At 41.6% G+C, this 16607-nt stretch overlaps 1 protein-coding gene across 6 annotated transcripts in view; it reads left to right on the top strand.

Annotated features, from left to right (window-relative positions):
* The window catches only part of eml1 (EMAP like 1), a 48352-nt gene that overhangs the window by 29766 nt on the left and 1979 nt on the right, over nucleotides 1-16607 (top strand). For 3 of the 6 annotated variants that reach the window (XM_062397186.1, XM_062397183.1, XM_062397187.1), the window contains 21 exons: nucleotides 925-1063; nucleotides 2326-2382; nucleotides 3197-3325; nucleotides 3547-3575; nucleotides 5689-5715; nucleotides 8150-8279; nucleotides 9374-9523; nucleotides 10405-10474; nucleotides 10648-10758; nucleotides 11233-11328; nucleotides 11474-11608; nucleotides 11715-11814; nucleotides 12354-12505; nucleotides 13180-13305; nucleotides 13689-13820; nucleotides 14095-14162; nucleotides 14244-14332; nucleotides 14964-15061; nucleotides 15425-15512; nucleotides 16180-16275; nucleotides 16430-16560. In XM_062397186.1, the coding sequence (XP_062253170.1) occupies nucleotides 925-1063; nucleotides 2326-2382; nucleotides 3197-3325; nucleotides 3547-3575; nucleotides 5689-5715; nucleotides 8150-8279; nucleotides 9374-9523; nucleotides 10405-10474; nucleotides 10648-10758; nucleotides 11233-11328; nucleotides 11474-11608; nucleotides 11715-11814; nucleotides 12354-12505; nucleotides 13180-13305; nucleotides 13689-13820; nucleotides 14095-14162; nucleotides 14244-14332; nucleotides 14964-15061; nucleotides 15425-15512; nucleotides 16180-16275; nucleotides 16430-16560 (2153 nt within the window). The remainder of the gene's footprint in view (nucleotides 1-924; nucleotides 1064-2325; nucleotides 2383-3196; nucleotides 3326-3546; nucleotides 3576-5688; nucleotides 5716-8149; nucleotides 8280-9373; nucleotides 9524-10404; nucleotides 10475-10647; nucleotides 10759-11232; nucleotides 11329-11473; nucleotides 11609-11714; nucleotides 11815-12353; nucleotides 12506-13179; nucleotides 13306-13688; nucleotides 13821-14094; nucleotides 14163-14243; nucleotides 14333-14963; nucleotides 15062-15424; nucleotides 15513-16179; nucleotides 16276-16429; nucleotides 16561-16607) is intronic. The other 3 variants (XM_062397185.1, XM_062397188.1, XM_062397189.1) reach the window with 3 other exon arrangements.

A 16607-nucleotide genomic window follows, 5' to 3' on the forward strand; every position in this document is an offset into this window, starting at 1 on the left:
CACTGTCTATGAAATATTTATCACTGCAGACAAAGCTGCAGCTTGGATTTGTTATTCCCGGCTTGTCTGACTGCCGTATGTCCCTGGTGTGTGTGTGTGTGTGTGTGTGTGTGTGTGTGTGTGTGTGTGTGTGTGTGTGTGTGTGTGTCTGTGTCTGTGTGTGTGGTTGAATTAAAATGTTAAATAAATCCATTTAAGATCTGAAATACAGTCTCTAAAGCGAGTTAATGTGTTTATATATGTTATATTATCTCTTTGAACCCCTTACTGAACAGCATGCAGAATGAGTGTTGTATATCTGTAGTGGTTAAGGCTTCGACAATAATGTGTACACTTAATATCTCACTAACAATTACAAACTATTAAGGCGCAATTTCAGTTTTTTAATTATGACTGTTATTGTAATCACGCTCAACTGGACAGGAAATTATTATATCTCAAGCCACCTAATGGCTAAAGGTAGAAAAAATACTCTTCAGATATCGTTTTGAATTCAAATAGAATCTTGATTATTGAGATTATTGTGCTAAACTTAAAAATATTTTTTTTGTTGGTCATAATTGACACTCTTTTTCCCTCAATGTGCTTTATATCACAACAACAAATCATCTTTATATGTTATATTCCCGGCCGAACCTCCTTCTTATAATGTCTGAAAAAAACAGTATAGTGTAGGAAAATATAGAACAAAATGTCAAACACAATACTACATGTAATGTTGAGGACACAAGTATAAACCTGTTATTTCCAATGCATGCTCGGAGTTCTTTGTACTCCACCTACCCTCCTGGTATACCGTAGTGTATCTAAATAAAATAATATAGATTATAGATTATAGCAAACACCATTAAAAGCAGCCTCGCTGATGGACCCTATAGTCCAGTGTTTTGACGGAATATGCTCCTCTGCTGTTCTTTCTTCCAGCCAGGCCAATGATTGCCACCCTGCCGTTACGGCCCACAGTAAACAACGGCACCGTCCTACCAAAGAAAGGCAGCGGCACTCTGCCCTCCCCATCTGGACCTGGATCCAGGAAGGACACCAGCACACCGGCCAACAAGAGGTGAGGAAACTGGAACTGAACCCTTTCTAAGGGAAATGATTTGGGCTACAGCATATTTGTAAACTTGTCCAGCCCTGATAAATATTTATATATATTGATATGGCGGCTGAAGGCTCCTGTTGATTATTGCATATTTCACCCCTGGCATTCTTTCATTGTGTCTGTGTCATGACCGACTGTTCCAGCCATAAATCATCACATTTCTGCCTTTTTATCAGACAAAGCCAAAATTACATAAAAATGTGCTGATAATCAGAGGAACAGAATTGTTATCTTCTCTACTGTGTGTGTGTGTGTGTGTGTGTGTGTGTGTGTGTGTGTGTGTTCATACATGCTTATGGGGCAAAGGTTATCAATCTAGTCTGTCAGGGGAGCAATAGCCTTTTCCCATCTCTGGATGTCATTACCATGATCAGATGAAGCTCAGCAGGCAGCAGGGACCAGCTCCAGTCCAAACAGATGTTCACTCCCCTCAGAAGTTGTTTCCTTGTCTTTTACTGTGTGTACTTGAGTTTCTGCTTCTGAGGGCAGTAAAGAAAGGTCTCTGCACCTTGAAATGTAAACAGTTAATGGAAACGAACCTCAAACCTCAAGCAGAACAGTATCAAATTAGGAAATGTTTGGATCTGGTCTATTTCCTCGCTGTCCCTTGAGTTGGTTTGTGTCTTTAAGGGCATCTGACTCCTCATAAAGTAGAAGTACTACCAAGGTCATGGACCTCAAGTCTCTCTAACATTCAACAAAATATTTGAACCACGCCCAAGGGCGGCTGTGGTAGAAGGTAGAGAGGGTCGTCCACTAACCAGAAGTTTGTTGGTTTCAGTCCAGTCTCCATTCTATAGTGTCCATTGATGGCTGTACAGACAGTGGATGAATGTGTGTGATAGAAAAAGCAGTGTGTACAGAAACGCTGTATGAATTTGTGCGTGAATGGGTTGTTGTTGCCTCTACTGTAAATTAGTGTAAAGGTCAATAAGTGCTATATTATTGTTATTATTATCTATTTCCCGAAGAGATGTTTCAATTTAAATATATGTATATAATTGCTCATTTAAATGTGCATGAGATTGGGGATTTTAACTCAACTGAATTATAACTTGTCATCAGCTGTTTATCTCTACGTGTTGTGTCGTCTTTTCTGTTCTCCATGTCTGCCCTCTTGTATTGTCCCTCTCCACTGGATGGCTCTCTGATAACATGTCCTCTCCTCTATGATGTTATATCCTTATGTCCTGTCCGTCTACTGTGTGATGTCCTTCCAGTCTGTCCAGTTTGTCCTCTTTGTCTGGATCTACCAGAATTCTATATCTGCCTCTCAGGTGAGAGTGTCAAGTTACAGCTGTTAACTATCACTATTTATTTCTTTCACTATTTAGCTCATCTGTTACGCTCGCTCCATGTCCTTTGACTCATCGATCTTTGCAGCAGCGTGTTGTGTTGTTTACTGTCTGTATTTGCGATTAGTCTAAATTGCAGATTACACTCAATCCCATCAGTGTTGGAGTACAAACACAGCAGCGTTCTCCCAATACCCTATGGCCCAATTACTGTGATTCCTCCTGGGATAACGCAGCAAACAACAGTCTCTCTCTTTTTATTCTGTTCTGCTCTTTAGTGAACAAACAAATTCAGGCTCTCAGTCTCCAGAAGGGATAACGGCCACTGGCCAGTTTTACGATTTGAATAGACTTCTCTCTCCCCTAGGGAGGATTAGGTGACTGTGCCTACTGGCCATTGGACTGCTGATGGAGCCTTTTCATTGTTGTAAATAGGCAGACTGTCTGCACTGCCAATATGCAAACCTGCACAGGTCTGTACTCGAGCTGTAGTTATAATCAGCACTGTGGAGTAAACAGATATATCCACATACTGCTCTGAGTCACACAGTTTTCTGAAAAGTGTCAGGTAATATTTCACGACGCTTTTTAGTTGAATGGTCAAATAAATACCCCCCACCCCCCACCCCGTGTGTGCTCTCAGAAGCAGTTACTGCAATGACAACTTTACCAGAGGGTGTTTAAAAAAAAAGCAGCATCAGGAAGATTCATAACCTATTTCTTGTTCTTTCTCCCCTTCTCCTCCTCTCTGTCTTTATTTGCCTCTGCCCATCTTCCCTCGCTCTCCCCACCGCAGCACTGTGAGGAGAGCCAACTCAAACGAACACATGGGCACTCTCACGCGTAAAGATTCGGGCGACTCCAAGGGCAACCGAACTCGCGCCGGATCCACCGGCAGCAACTCCAGCGGCAAAAAAAGCGACAGGTACCACGGACATATTGATGGCCATGTTGTCTTTCATTTGAGAGCCACGAACAAACCCATCACTGACATTTTCTGTTCAAGCAAGATAGTGGTCTGTGTTTTAATTGGATTTTTCTAGTTTGACACATAAATAGCAGATAAATCAACGACATACAGCAGATGTGGTTTCTCCTGAGTGGGACGCTGATTGACAGCTGTGTGTTTTCTCATTTACTTTGCAGCAAACAGAGGGATCCGGTGTTTAACGCAGGTAAGAACCAGAGGCTTTTTAGGGCTCTGTAGCCTGATAGTCATGATTGTCACATGCTATGATACCACCCACTGAGAGCCCCCCCTGACAGCTGCTCAGTGGTTCCCTGTGTCAGTCAGAGGTCAATGCGTTTTTAAGGACATTTGCAGACTATTTATTAACCTAATGAAAGTTCCCAAATCAGATTAAAGTGTGAAGGGGAAATGCAGTTTATCAAATGATGGCTGAAGTCAGTCATTTGAACTGTTGTCTGCACAGAGAACAACTGAGACCAACTCAAATATCTATGTATTCATCTTTTCCATGATCCATCCATTAACAAGTAACCATTCCACCTCATCCATGACTCATCTTCACTTCCCAGTGTCCACATTGGTCCACATTTTCTCTTTTTTTGTTGCACTATTTAAATTCAATTATGGACTTGTTCCTTTTTTCTCATTATTCTGACTATGGGTCATAAAAACGTTGCACTCGTCTCCTCTTTTGTGTAAAAACTGAGAAGAACATTGGATTAGCTACGTTAGCTAACTGCTCAGAAGTTTGCTATGACACCTCGCCAGCTGATTGATCGATATTTTCAATGTGAACCACAGACTTTATATGAAGATGGACGACTCACAGTGACGCAAAAGTGTCTAGATCGCCCCCTGATGGCTCGCTGCAGTATCATACCCCCGTCCTCTGTGTTAGTGGATGGGACATGTACTTAATCAAGAAGTCAATGTATACATCAAGTAATTGTTTCTCCAAGAGGGTTTCTGTCATTCTTATCACACTGATGTATGTTCCAGTGTCCACCTCTCGAGCAAGTTTGGTTTTAATTTGTTATTTGATGCTTAACGGGGGAAACGTCTTAACTGACAGCTGAGAGTGACATGTGATTATTTGAGGAGCCACTCCCCAATCAATACTTCACAGACTCTGGCGCCACGTGCACAAGGGAATTAAATGAAATGAAGGAGGTTGTTTTTCTCCACAGTTAGCAAATTGCTTGCTCATTGCATGGAACTGTTGGCTTTCTCTTTTGTCAAGGTCTCGACCTGACAAGGTAAAGTGCCTTGAGATAATGTATATCACTTTTTCATATTTTTTATAAAGATACATTTTTCCAACCTTAAAGATAAATATTCACCAGTCAGTTTGTATGGAGACAAACAAAGGAAAGAACTAAGAGCAGAGCCTGCCCCGCACATTAATTGTGAGTTAATAATGTTTCCATGCAACAGATAAGAAAACCAACTCCTACACAGTTCTATCTCTAAACAAAAAGCAGGAAAAACGCATGCTAACCAGACAGAGGCACAGAATGTGAAATGAGATTAGTATTGATCAGAATTTCCATCTCCTGGGTGCTATTGATTTTTGAATAAATTGAACTGCTGTTCCTCATTTGGTTTACACACCTGGTTCCAGATCTTTTCAGTTTAGGCTGCACGCCCCCAACAAACTTCATCTAGACTGTGTACAGACTTAGACACACAGTGGTGGTGCTTTAGTGTCTTTATTTTTCATTTGAGGTCCAAATCTTGCAAATACGATGATAGGATGAAATTTAAATGAAGTCATGCATGTTCTTTGTACATTTTCAAACTGTGTTAGTTTTTATCTGCTATTCCTCTTTAAACATCTCAAAGTCTGCCGCCATCTGTGTTAGGAGGCTGCCTATTAGTAGGAAACATGCTACAGGGATAATTATTATAACATTAACTACCTCTTGGTGACAGTTAATTAATATTAACAAATCAAATTATGATAATTGCAACTCTAACTTCTTCTATTATTATGATTAGAGATTACAATCAAAGGGATTCATTTGATGGAGTAAAATTTTATGTCGGAAGTGAGTTTTTTTTTCTTTGTGAAGGGATTTAAAAAAGGAAAGCTAAAGCAGGCCCTGGGCAGACGGATGTAGTAATTTACTCACTCCCTAAGATCAAGGGTGGGACACCATTGCTCAGGAAATGAGCTTTGATTCATTAGGAGCGGTGTGGACAGTAGCTGCTGTTCATTTACACCAGGAAACAGGTGCACTCCTGTTAGGACAGGCCAGGAAGTGAGGAAGCCGTGTCTGCCCCTCACCTGGTGCTTGTGTGTTTCTCTCTGTGACAAGGGATGCGACGTGTGACCCACTGCAAAGGTAGGCTGTCCCCTTCCCCCCCCTCCCTTATAATGCCCCCCCGGCCTCCACGGCTCTCTGGACGATGCAGATGATATTTTTTTGGCTTTTCATTAAATCTGGACTTCTCTTTTGAAACCTCAATTCATATCTTAAGTTTTTTTCGTTCAGTGCATTGATCAGAGAGCTGTCCAGACAGGGGCAGGAGTGGGCTGACAAAGTGTGTGTGTGTGTGTGTGTGTTTGTGTGTGTGTGTGCGACAGTTATCCTCCCCACGCGGCCTAACCTGCACTGAACGCTGCGTCAGAGTGCGATTGCAGTGTTTGCAGTGTTCACTTGAGTGTCTCCCCACTTGGGGAAGAAGCTGCTGCCTCACCAGACGTGTGTGTGTGTTCGCTCACAGCCTCACTTTCCCCTCATAGGCGTCTGGTCTGTGTCACCACAGTAACAACACAAAGAGTGCTGAGTGCTTCTGAGAACTCTTTAAATCCTCTGCACCCTCGCCACAGCTTCAGAGCAAGTAGATTTGCAGCTGCCCCCCCGAAAAAGGAACATTTGCATTACAAACACATTCAGTCTCTCTTTTTCGGGGGGCACTCCCTAAGTCTGTTTGATTTCACTGCTTATAGTTCTCTCACGCTGCCCCAAGCGTCAACTGTTTGTGTGTAGTTCCCTTCAGTAAAATGTTTACAAAGCTGCCAAGAATAAAAAAAATAAGCCAGGCTACTTCCTTCACAGAATATTGCTGTTTACCGAGTCGTGTAACGGGATAAATTCACTCTTTCGGTTAATTAACTCTTGAAACAACCAATTTTTTAAATCAGTAAGGCCAGTGGCTCCCAACATTTTTGGCAGGTTACCCCTTAGAATTAATCATATTCCCTCGTAAACCCAAGAGACTTTCTCCCATCAATTTCTCGCATTGTTTTATGTGGTAAAAAAAATTCAGTTGTTCAGTTTTTAATGTCTTTAAATTCCTAATAATTTCCAGGATCACACTTTGGTGTTAATAAAAGGGGAAGTTGGAAATTTGCTTAATTTAACCAGTGAAAATAATATAAATAAGACTTCATAATAAGATCGCTGTGAAAAACTGTCTGATGATAATATAATATTCTGTTAGTTGATAATAGAAGTCACTTCCCATAGTTTCCTTTTAATAGTTTGTGTCTCTGCAAGTATCTCAATGACTATATATGACACAAAGAACAGCCATTACATGTGTCCAACGTATTCCACCAACCTCCTCCAACCTTTAAATTTCTGGACCCTACGCCCTGCTTCTTGTTCCCGTCCACCCAACCGGCCCTGACAACCTTTCAATACCCCTCTCCTTAATCTGCTCTTCTGCCCATCTGCATTATAGTCACAGTACAGATTGACCTCAGCCGCTCTGCCAAGCAGACGGGGACCGGTGGCAGCTCTGCAGCTTCGGCTGTAACGGCCCGTCCGTCTGCCAGCCCCCAACAAACCTCAGTAAGCACCCGGGCCGGCGTGGCCAGAAGGGGCGGCGCCTGCAGGCCGCCACCGATCAGAAAGACCCCGAATTTGAACCTCCATCTGAGGAAGTCGGGGAGTTTGTCATCGTACTCTCCTCTCGATACACCCAGCTACCGAAGCCCCGTTAAATCTCCTAGTCAGTACTTTCAGATTTGTTACTAGTCAGTGAGCAACATATAATAATACAGTTCAGATTCATGGTGAAAAGTAGATTTTATTTTATATCTGTACAATTCAAATCAGGAGGTTTATTGTAACATGTTCTTTCACACCAAGGACGTTTCGGACAGATCACAGGGTTTGTAGCATCACCTTATAAATTAGCAAGTAAAACTATAATATTCTTCTTCTAACGAGTTTTGGGGAAAAACATAATAAAAGAAATGGTTCATTTAGTTTGTTTTGGTTCCCTTCAGCACGATTTATTTTCAGTATTAACATGTTTCAAATTTATGAGGATTTCTCATCATCCCTCTTTTCTAAGCTTGGACTTGTTTTTGTTTTTTTTCACAACATTTCCTTTGCCCTGCTTGTGTCCGCATTTCTGTTGGTTAACCTCTGCTGTGAGCTGAATATTCATGAGGTGTGGAACTGTTTAATGTGGAAGTGTTTGCAGTTTCATTTTGCGCTCTTTGTTGTCATGTGTTTTGAAACGACTAATAAAGTCAGTGAAAAAGCTGATTTGTTTGTGCAAATTCTGTCTTTTGTTGTCTTTAATTGAGTCTTTATCATAGTGAAAAAACCCAACACGTACTATCATTTCATTCCATTATCCTCAACATCATCACCCCTATATTCACTTCATAATACAACACTGCATACACTTCGGTGTAAGTGTGTCTGAGCTTCTTGTCCATTTCAAATATGACTCCATAAAAACTCACATATTTCCACCAGTTATATGTATTTTCTACTTGTGCATAATCTCACTGACCACTTGTTTTGCTCTCTCTAGAGGAAGGTTATGTGAAAATGTTTTTGAAGGGTCGTCCCATCACCATGCACATGCCCAAAGACCAAGTGGACAGCTACTGCCTGGAGGCCCGAGCCGAGCTGCCCAGCAACAAACTCAAACTGGACTGGGTGTATCCTTCTACTGCAGTGTGTTCATAGAAAGCCTGTGTGATACCGTGATTTTAATTTAATTTAATATTATTTTTGCTGGAGGTTCAAATATGAAGGAGTCCTGACAGATGATTTTAATGTAGTTGGCATAAGATGATAACTCATTCGCACATCACAAAGATCTACTCTGCACATAGTGATTACCTTGTGGGAACAAGTTAATAACTGCATACTAAATGCATAATTGGCGAATGCTTTGAAAACCACAGGGGTGATTTGCTTTTATAGCTTTTAAGACCAACAAGAATTTCATTATATGACGTTTCCAAGGATAACATAATACTTGATTTGCTGAGTTCTCTCCATTTGTCGTTAGAGCATTTAAATTTTTTTTTTATTTATTGTGTGCGAACAAGTTAATACACAGAATTTGTGCATAATATCAAATGTCACCATTTGGGATCTAATGGGCTCTGTAACCCTCATTTATACCCGTAAAGGGTAAAGTATGGAACCGTAGTCTTCTGCAGAAGTAGAATCCAGCCTGGCCTGTGATATGGTGAAGAGAGGAACCTGCATCTGTGACATTTCAGATATTTGTTTTTCACAGTCGACGCTGCCACAGTCAGAGCCTCATATCTCTGCTGCAGCCTGCAGTCAGCAATAACCTGGGTGAACAGTCAGCAGCTCCTCTTGTGCTGTTTTAATTTTATTTGGTTTCACACGTGGTTGTTTCTCTCTTCCTTTCATTTGTTGTTGGGGATCAAAATGAATGTAGTTTGTTGTTCGATCGAGCAGAAATCCAAAGGGAGAAAAGCTGTAAATAACCTAAATTAAATCTGAGAACAGAAATAGGAATGTGGGCTCCCTTCTCTGTGTGTGTTGAATCTTGATGGATTATTAATTACAAATAAATAATTAGTTACAATTATGGAACTAACACTTATTTTCCTGATTGGATCTGACATTTCTTTTTCTTGATTGTCATGAAAAGATGTGTTTCACAGTTTATAAAGCTCAAGGTGATATTTTATAGTATATATTTCAAGGTTATTTTGATATATATCTACCTTTATTCCTTCAAGTTTTATTTCTTGACCTTGGTAATATCCAGCTACGGTTACCGCGGTAGAGACTGTCGCTCCAACCTTTACTTGCTGCCCACTGGGGAAACGGTTTATTTCATTGCCTCAGTGGTCGTCCTGTTCAATGTGGACGAGCAGCTGCAGAGACACTACACCGGACACACAGACGACATCAAATGGTAAGAGACGCTGTTTCTACAAACTGCTCATTGACATAATCCATTCCCTAGCCCATTACCCTAACCTTAACGATAGCAACTAAAGTCCTGACCCTCCCCCTTACTCTAACCTAACCCTTATCTAAGCTTAAACCTAGACTTAACCTTAAAACATGTTTTCCCCATAAAATTAAAATTACTTAAGTTTTGTGGATTTGCTTTTTGTCCCCATAAGGAAGACAAGTCCCCATAACGTGGCAGTGTGAATAGTTGCAGGAGACCACTTTTTTATTTTTTATTAAGTCCTCATCAAACTGTACACTAAAAATGAACAATATTAACAGTGTAAACTTAATTGTCACAATCCTTCACACATGTATTCAGCAAAAATAGCTTTGTAAATCATTCCAACCAAACCAAAAGCTAATTACAATTTGTTTTATTTCTATTCGCTTAGTTCCACAAATTCCCCCCCCAACGTTTGATGAAGAGACCTCTCCTGTTTTCTCCTGCTGAATGTCTACAATGAGGAATGTACCAGTCTCGCTTGTCATTCAACTCTGAGGTTAATTTAAATTGAAGTTATAAATCTGCTGATCACAGATCAAAAGACAAACTGCAGACAGATTCCCACTCGTTTAAAGACAGAGTGCTAGAGCTCTACACGTCGTATCCGAAAGAGGCTGAATTTATCTTAAAGTGTTTCATTTCCCCGCTCGCAGACTCCGGGTTGAATGCACAAGTGAATATCATATTCACAGCTTTAACCAGCTCACTCACTGAGCGCCGCTTTCAAGTTCCACCAACACGCCGCTCATCTTTATTCAAATCATCCTTTTGATGTCGAAAAAGGCCTTTAAACGTTTTCATGTCTGTTTTTCTCACGACTTTATCGGCGCCAGCCTGGCCGTCCACCCCGACAAAATCACCATCGCAACCGGGCAGGTGGCAGGCACCTCTTCAGATGGAAAAGTAAGTGAGCGCTCTCAGTGATGTTTTATCACTTTAGCTGATTTATGACTGAGGAGTTGTGGTGACGTGAGGAAGTGAAACACATTCATTCTGTGCTCTACACACTCACTGAGTTCAGTGTTTGCTTCAGAAAAGTGTAAATAATACTGATGTTATGTCTGTTTCCCCGGAAGCATCTGGCTCCTCATGTCCGTGTGTGGGACTCCGTCAGCCTCAACACCCTCCACGTCCTGGGCGCAGGCTTCTTCGACCGAGCCTTGGTCTGCTTGTCCTTCTCCAAGTCGGTAAGCAAAGTCCGGAGACGAGAACTTTCAAGCTCGTTTGTCTTTACGCCTCTGCATTGTTGACTGCCAGTAGTCAGAGGCAGTCTGTTTTTGGGTTGTCTGTCTCATTCTTGTGAACACGATATATCTCAAGAATGCCTCAAGGGAATTTCTGCAAATTAGGTACAAAGGTTTACTTATACTCACAGATGAACTGACTCAATTTTGAGGGTCAAAGGTCAAGATCCCAGTGGCTTAGAGCTCGCTGTGATCTCATAAATCAAATTGTTTGCCCTATGAACACGATATCTCAAGAGTGCCTTGAAAGAGTTTCTTCAAATCTGGTTAAAACATTCAATTAGACTCACTGATTAACTGATTAGATTTGGGAGGTCAAGGGTCAGGGTCAAGATGGCCTCATATGAATCTGGAAAAATACTCAAATGAAGACTGATACTTGTCATGTGACACATTGTGTCTGTTTCTGTTTGTTAGAACGGAGGAAACACGCTGTGTGTGGTAGACGACTCCAACGATCACGTGCTGTCTGTGTGGGACTGGCAGAGAGAGGACAAACTGGCTGAGGTCAAGGTATGAAGGCATATGTGTACTATATTGAATATACTGTATGAATGTGCTGGATACAGCCTTTTTATAATTATTAAGTCTAAGATATTTTCAACCTCTTTGTCTTCGTCAGCTAAACTTGTATCTTGTTCTATGTGTTTGGGTTCAGTGCTCCAACGAGTCAGTGTTTGCTGCAGACTTTCACCCGACAGACAGCAACATCGTAGTCACCTGTGGCAAGTCACATCTCTATTTCTGGAACCTGGAGAAAGGCATGCTGGCCAAGAAGCAAGGACTGTTTGAGGTACGTCAACAAACTGTCTCCCACAATAAAGTTTGATCATGACAACTTGCGATGTGATTTAAGTCCACGTACAGCTAAATATAAGATGTGTGTTCTGGCGTTACAGAAACAGGAGAAGCCCAAGTTTGTGTTGTGCGTGACCTTTGCAGAAAATGGAGACGCTATTACTGGAGACTCGAGTGGAAACATCCTGGTGTGGGGAAAAGGTACATGACGTTCCTCACAGACCCTCACTGACCCCGTGTCAGTAAGAGGCACAGACCTTTGCCTGCAAGTTTTAGTGATGACAGGAAGAGAACGTTTTTAGGATTAAAAATGCTTATTTCTCACAAAAATACCTCACAACTATACAGTTATACTGCAAAGCTGGGAAACTATGTGTGTGCTTATACCTGACTCTTGGAACGAGAGGGAGCCAAAGACACGAAACCAAAAAAAAATTGTTAAATGAAACTGTGTCTGTGTCTATAAGAACATATTTTTGTGGTCATAAACTCAAAGCAGACTCATTGTTCTGAAGCTGTCAGGAGATCCAGATCAGTACGGGGTCAGGCCAAGGATAGAACAGAGCCGGATCTCATGAGCAACCAATGAGAGGAAAAACTCTCACCTCCGTCTGCAGCTCTGCAATCTCAGATTCCTCTGCTGCTCACCCTGTGTGTCTGTTAATCTGCCCGCTTCAAGCAGCCAACCTCCATGTCCGGCTGAACCCTCTCATCCATCTCATCCCGTCTCTCTCACGCAGGCACTAATCGCATCAGCCACGTCATCCAAGGAGCTCACGAGGGCAGCATCTTTGCTCTGTGCATGCTGAGGAACGGCACACTAGTGTCTGGGGGTAAAGACCGGAGGCTCGTCTCTCGGGACAGCAGCTACCAACAGATACAGACGGTGGAGGTGAGAATAAGTTCAAGTCATACAAATCATGAAAACTTTACAAGGCTACACATACTTTTAAGGGATTAATTGTTTATGTTCATCCACATTCTCTTATATAGAAGGACACTCAGTAGAGCGAATACTTCCTAGGGTTTTATTTGGATCGCATCAAATTGTATACAATCTTACATGTATGCCTCTTTTATTTTTTATTTATGAAGATCCACAAATTAATCTGTGAGAAATCAACCAAAAAAGTTGCTAAATGCCGTTTCTCCCAATCCCTCATCTGATCTCGACCTGCTCCAAACTTTAACTTTAACCTTGGCAGATGTAACAAAAAACAATAAAAACATAAACTCTTTGGCGGAGGTAATAAAATGTTAGGCTGCATATCTGGCTCTTTCTTTTAAAAGTCTTCGTCTCATACATCAACCAGAATTAGTCACTCAGGTCTGAGGCAGCAGACTTTGTTTGCCGACCACTGCGCCACATCATAAATATTACAGAGGTTTAAATGGATTTTCGCTCTTAGTGATATTCTTGCATATTTGTATTGATGAGATTTATAGATCCTTCATGTTTTATTTGGTCCGAGTAGACCACAATACCACATTTAGACCACATTTATTATGGCACACGTATGCATTTGATTCTGGGCGTACAGATGGTTTCATATATTTCTTCCACAGGTGCCTGAGTTGTTTGGTCCCATCAGGACCATCGCGGAGGGCCGAGGGGAGACGGTGCTCATCGGGACCACCAAGAACTTTGTTTTGCAGGGCAGCTTGGATGGAGAATTCATTCCCATTACACAGGTAGGTGCAGCAGCCTGGTGTGGTATTCCTTCCTTTGCTCTACAGTGAAGGGCTGCAACTAAAAGGAGATTTTTATCATTTATTAATCTGCTGTTTTTATTTTCTCATGTTGGTTTATGTGTCCAACGGCTCAGAACCTACAAACATTACATTTACAATGAAATAACGGAGAAAAGAGGCAAATCCTTACATTTTTAGTTAGATACATTATAAGTATTGACTTATCTATTAAACCATTATTGTCACAGCTCATCTTCTTAAATGTAGTCCCAGCTGACCTCTTCCTTGTTGTACTTAACGTCGAGCTTACAGTTTTATGTTTGTGACAACGTAGCAGATAAAGTGTCTCTAGGATTCAGATAACACTCTCCTCTTGTCTGCAGGGTCACACTGATGAGTTGTGGGGTCTGGCAGTTCATCCCTGTAAGACTCAGTTCCTCACCTGCGGTTACGACAGGCAGGTCAGCCTGTGGGACTCCAGCTCCCACCAGCTCATCTGGGCCAAGAACCTGGAGGTATTGTTAGTCAACACTGCCCCCTGGGGTCAGGCAGAGGAATTACACAGCACCAAACAAATAAAATGCTTCTGCTACTGGATCAGATGGGATGTGTCAGTCCTGATTTCCTTGAGATTCTTCAGGAACTTAACATGCTGAATAAAAATAACTTGTTTTTAAATGGAGATTCCCATATTAATATGACATCCAATTTTCTACCATATACATAATATTATATTCTTGTTTAGTGTTGACATTAAACATCCTCTGTTGTACTTTGTGCTTCCGACAGGACGCTGCCCAATCAGCAGGCTTCCACCCGACTGGAGCTGTGGTTGCCGTAGGAACTCAAACTGGCAGGTACAGATCTCAGTCAATCTCAAAATGCCAAGAGCAGATTTTCAACATCACTAAACATTATTAAACACGCTGATCGTGCAGGTGGCTGGTGCTGGACACAGACTCCAAGGATCTAGTGACGATGCACACAGACGGGAATGAACAGCTGTCTGTTATGTGCTTCGGTCCAGGTATGTTGATATCTATATATATTTTTCTCAAAATATTACACATGTATATTATACAATAATCCCAGGATAAATATTTATTAGACAAAGTGGAAACGGTTTAAATCAAAGATCATTGGGGTCAGATTTTTGTTTATGACATGTTATACAGTGCTCATGAGAAGTTTATTCAACAAAGAGGAAACTGTAAACAATGAAGGATTTATACTTATAAACATGTGCAATGAAGAACTATGGGTTTATTGATGAGCATATCTTCCAGACAGTTGCATGTGATACTAAGAGGTTTGTGGTTTAGCAACTTCTCCATTATTAAGTATAGACCGAGGTCTGAAGGTCCCAGAGCGCAGTGTTTAACCACATCCCATTAACACCCTTCTACAGCTGTAACTAGAACAGAAAAACTATTATTTAAACATCAGTACACTGAATTTCCATTACAATTATAGTTTATTTCACCAAGATGGCTCTGTGTTAAAAATATTAACACACAAATTTGAAGAATGTATCAAGTCTTAAAACTGTGAGAACTGCAGCACAACTCTTACATATTAATCATCCAGTTCAGTCTATAAAACAAATTGATAGTTTGTAAACAGTTTGTAATCTTCCTGTCTTCTTTTGTTTTATTTAGATGGTAACTTCCTGGCCATCGGTTCCCATGACAACTACATCTATATTTACGCTGTGGCAGAAAATGGGAGGAAGTACAGTCGAGTGGGGAAATGCTCGGTGAGCACCTGTATTTATATTCCCCCTCTACATCCTTGGCTACTTTGTTTTTAGTTCCTCCTCACGTCAGCTTTATATTTAGTTCCCTCCTCAGCTCTATTTTTGGGCCGCACACTTTGTCCTCGCAATGTGTTGATAGGGAGGTTTGGTGATGATGAATGACAGTGAGCTGACTCATACAGCCTGTGTCTGTGTAAACATAATTAACTACTGGTTGCTGTATCAGATTGAATCAGCATTTCTGGTATTATTTCTGCTGCTTGTGAAACCATATCATCTCCATTGTAATGATACTGTCAAGTGTGTCGCTGTGCTTCTACAAAAAGTAACAGTCTAACTTGGTCCTGTTTCATCTGATCTCAGGGTCACTCCAGCTTCATCACTCATCTGGACTGGTCAGTGGATTCCCAGTATCTGGTGTCGAATTCAGGAGACTATGAGATACTGTACTGTGAGTATGATCACTGTTGCCCTTCCTCTTTCTCTCAACTTGCACTCTGGACAACCCTCTAATCATACACACCCTCCCAATATGCCAGTGTTCTTTGCTTGTCAGTTCCTCGGCTGCTCTGCATTAGTATCGCCGCCTGTCCATTCAGCCCCTCCACCACCCGGGCATCCACCTGCAGCCTCCGACAGGGGGGGTCAAAGATATTAGCTCATCATTCTTCATTATCTCTATGTAATCATACCTGGAGGAGCGGTGAGGTCCAAGCCTAGACGCCAAACTCTAACTATGTTCTGCTGCAGGAGTTGATTGACTACAGTGACCACTGCCAGCAAAGATTAGAAAACGTGTGTGCAAAAGTTAAATCTATCTCTGAAATTTAAACACTGTATACCTGAAACTGAGCTAAATATTTGAGGTGTACACAAAAGACCATTTGTTCTGCTCCACTGGAAATGTCCCAGTAAATGTAGATTATGTAATGATGATAATAAAGACTTGAGATGCGCTGAGTAGGGAAAACTAATTATGTGAAGTAAATCTATCAAAATCCTCTTAAAATGGCTCATAAGTGTGAAGCACCTATATTATTATAACAATAGCACGCAGGGTTAATTTTAAAGACAGACATTTATATTAATGTATATGGTTTGTGTATTTTGTTCCTCAGGGATCCCGTCCGTGTGCAAACAGGTGGTCAGTGTGGAGACCACCAGGGACATCGAGTGGGCCACATACACCTGCACTCTGGCCTTCCAGGTCTTCGGTAAGAGCGAGCTAAACTCTGTCGTGTCTCTGTGTCGTTACAGTTTTAATGGTCATTCAGCAGCATTAAACTGTCTCCTCCTCCTCCTCCTCCTCCTCCTCCTCCTCCTCCTCCTCCTCCTCCTCCTCCTCCTCCTCCTCCTCCTCCTCCTCAGGCTTGTGGCCCGACGGCTCAGACGGCACCGACATCAACGCTGTCTGCAGGTCCAGTGACAAGAGCCTCCTGGTCACTGGAGACGACTTCGGGAAGGTCCATCTCTTCTCATACCCCTGTTCACAGTTCAGGGTAAGATCTGCTGGAGAATGTACAGAACATACATCTTTGTCATATTA

The sequence above is a fragment of the Platichthys flesus genome, chromosome 10 (assembly GCF_949316205.1).
Source record: "Platichthys flesus chromosome 10, fPlaFle2.1, whole genome shotgun sequence".
In the NCBI taxonomy this organism is placed as follows: domain Eukaryota; kingdom Metazoa; phylum Chordata; class Actinopteri; order Pleuronectiformes; family Pleuronectidae; genus Platichthys; species Platichthys flesus.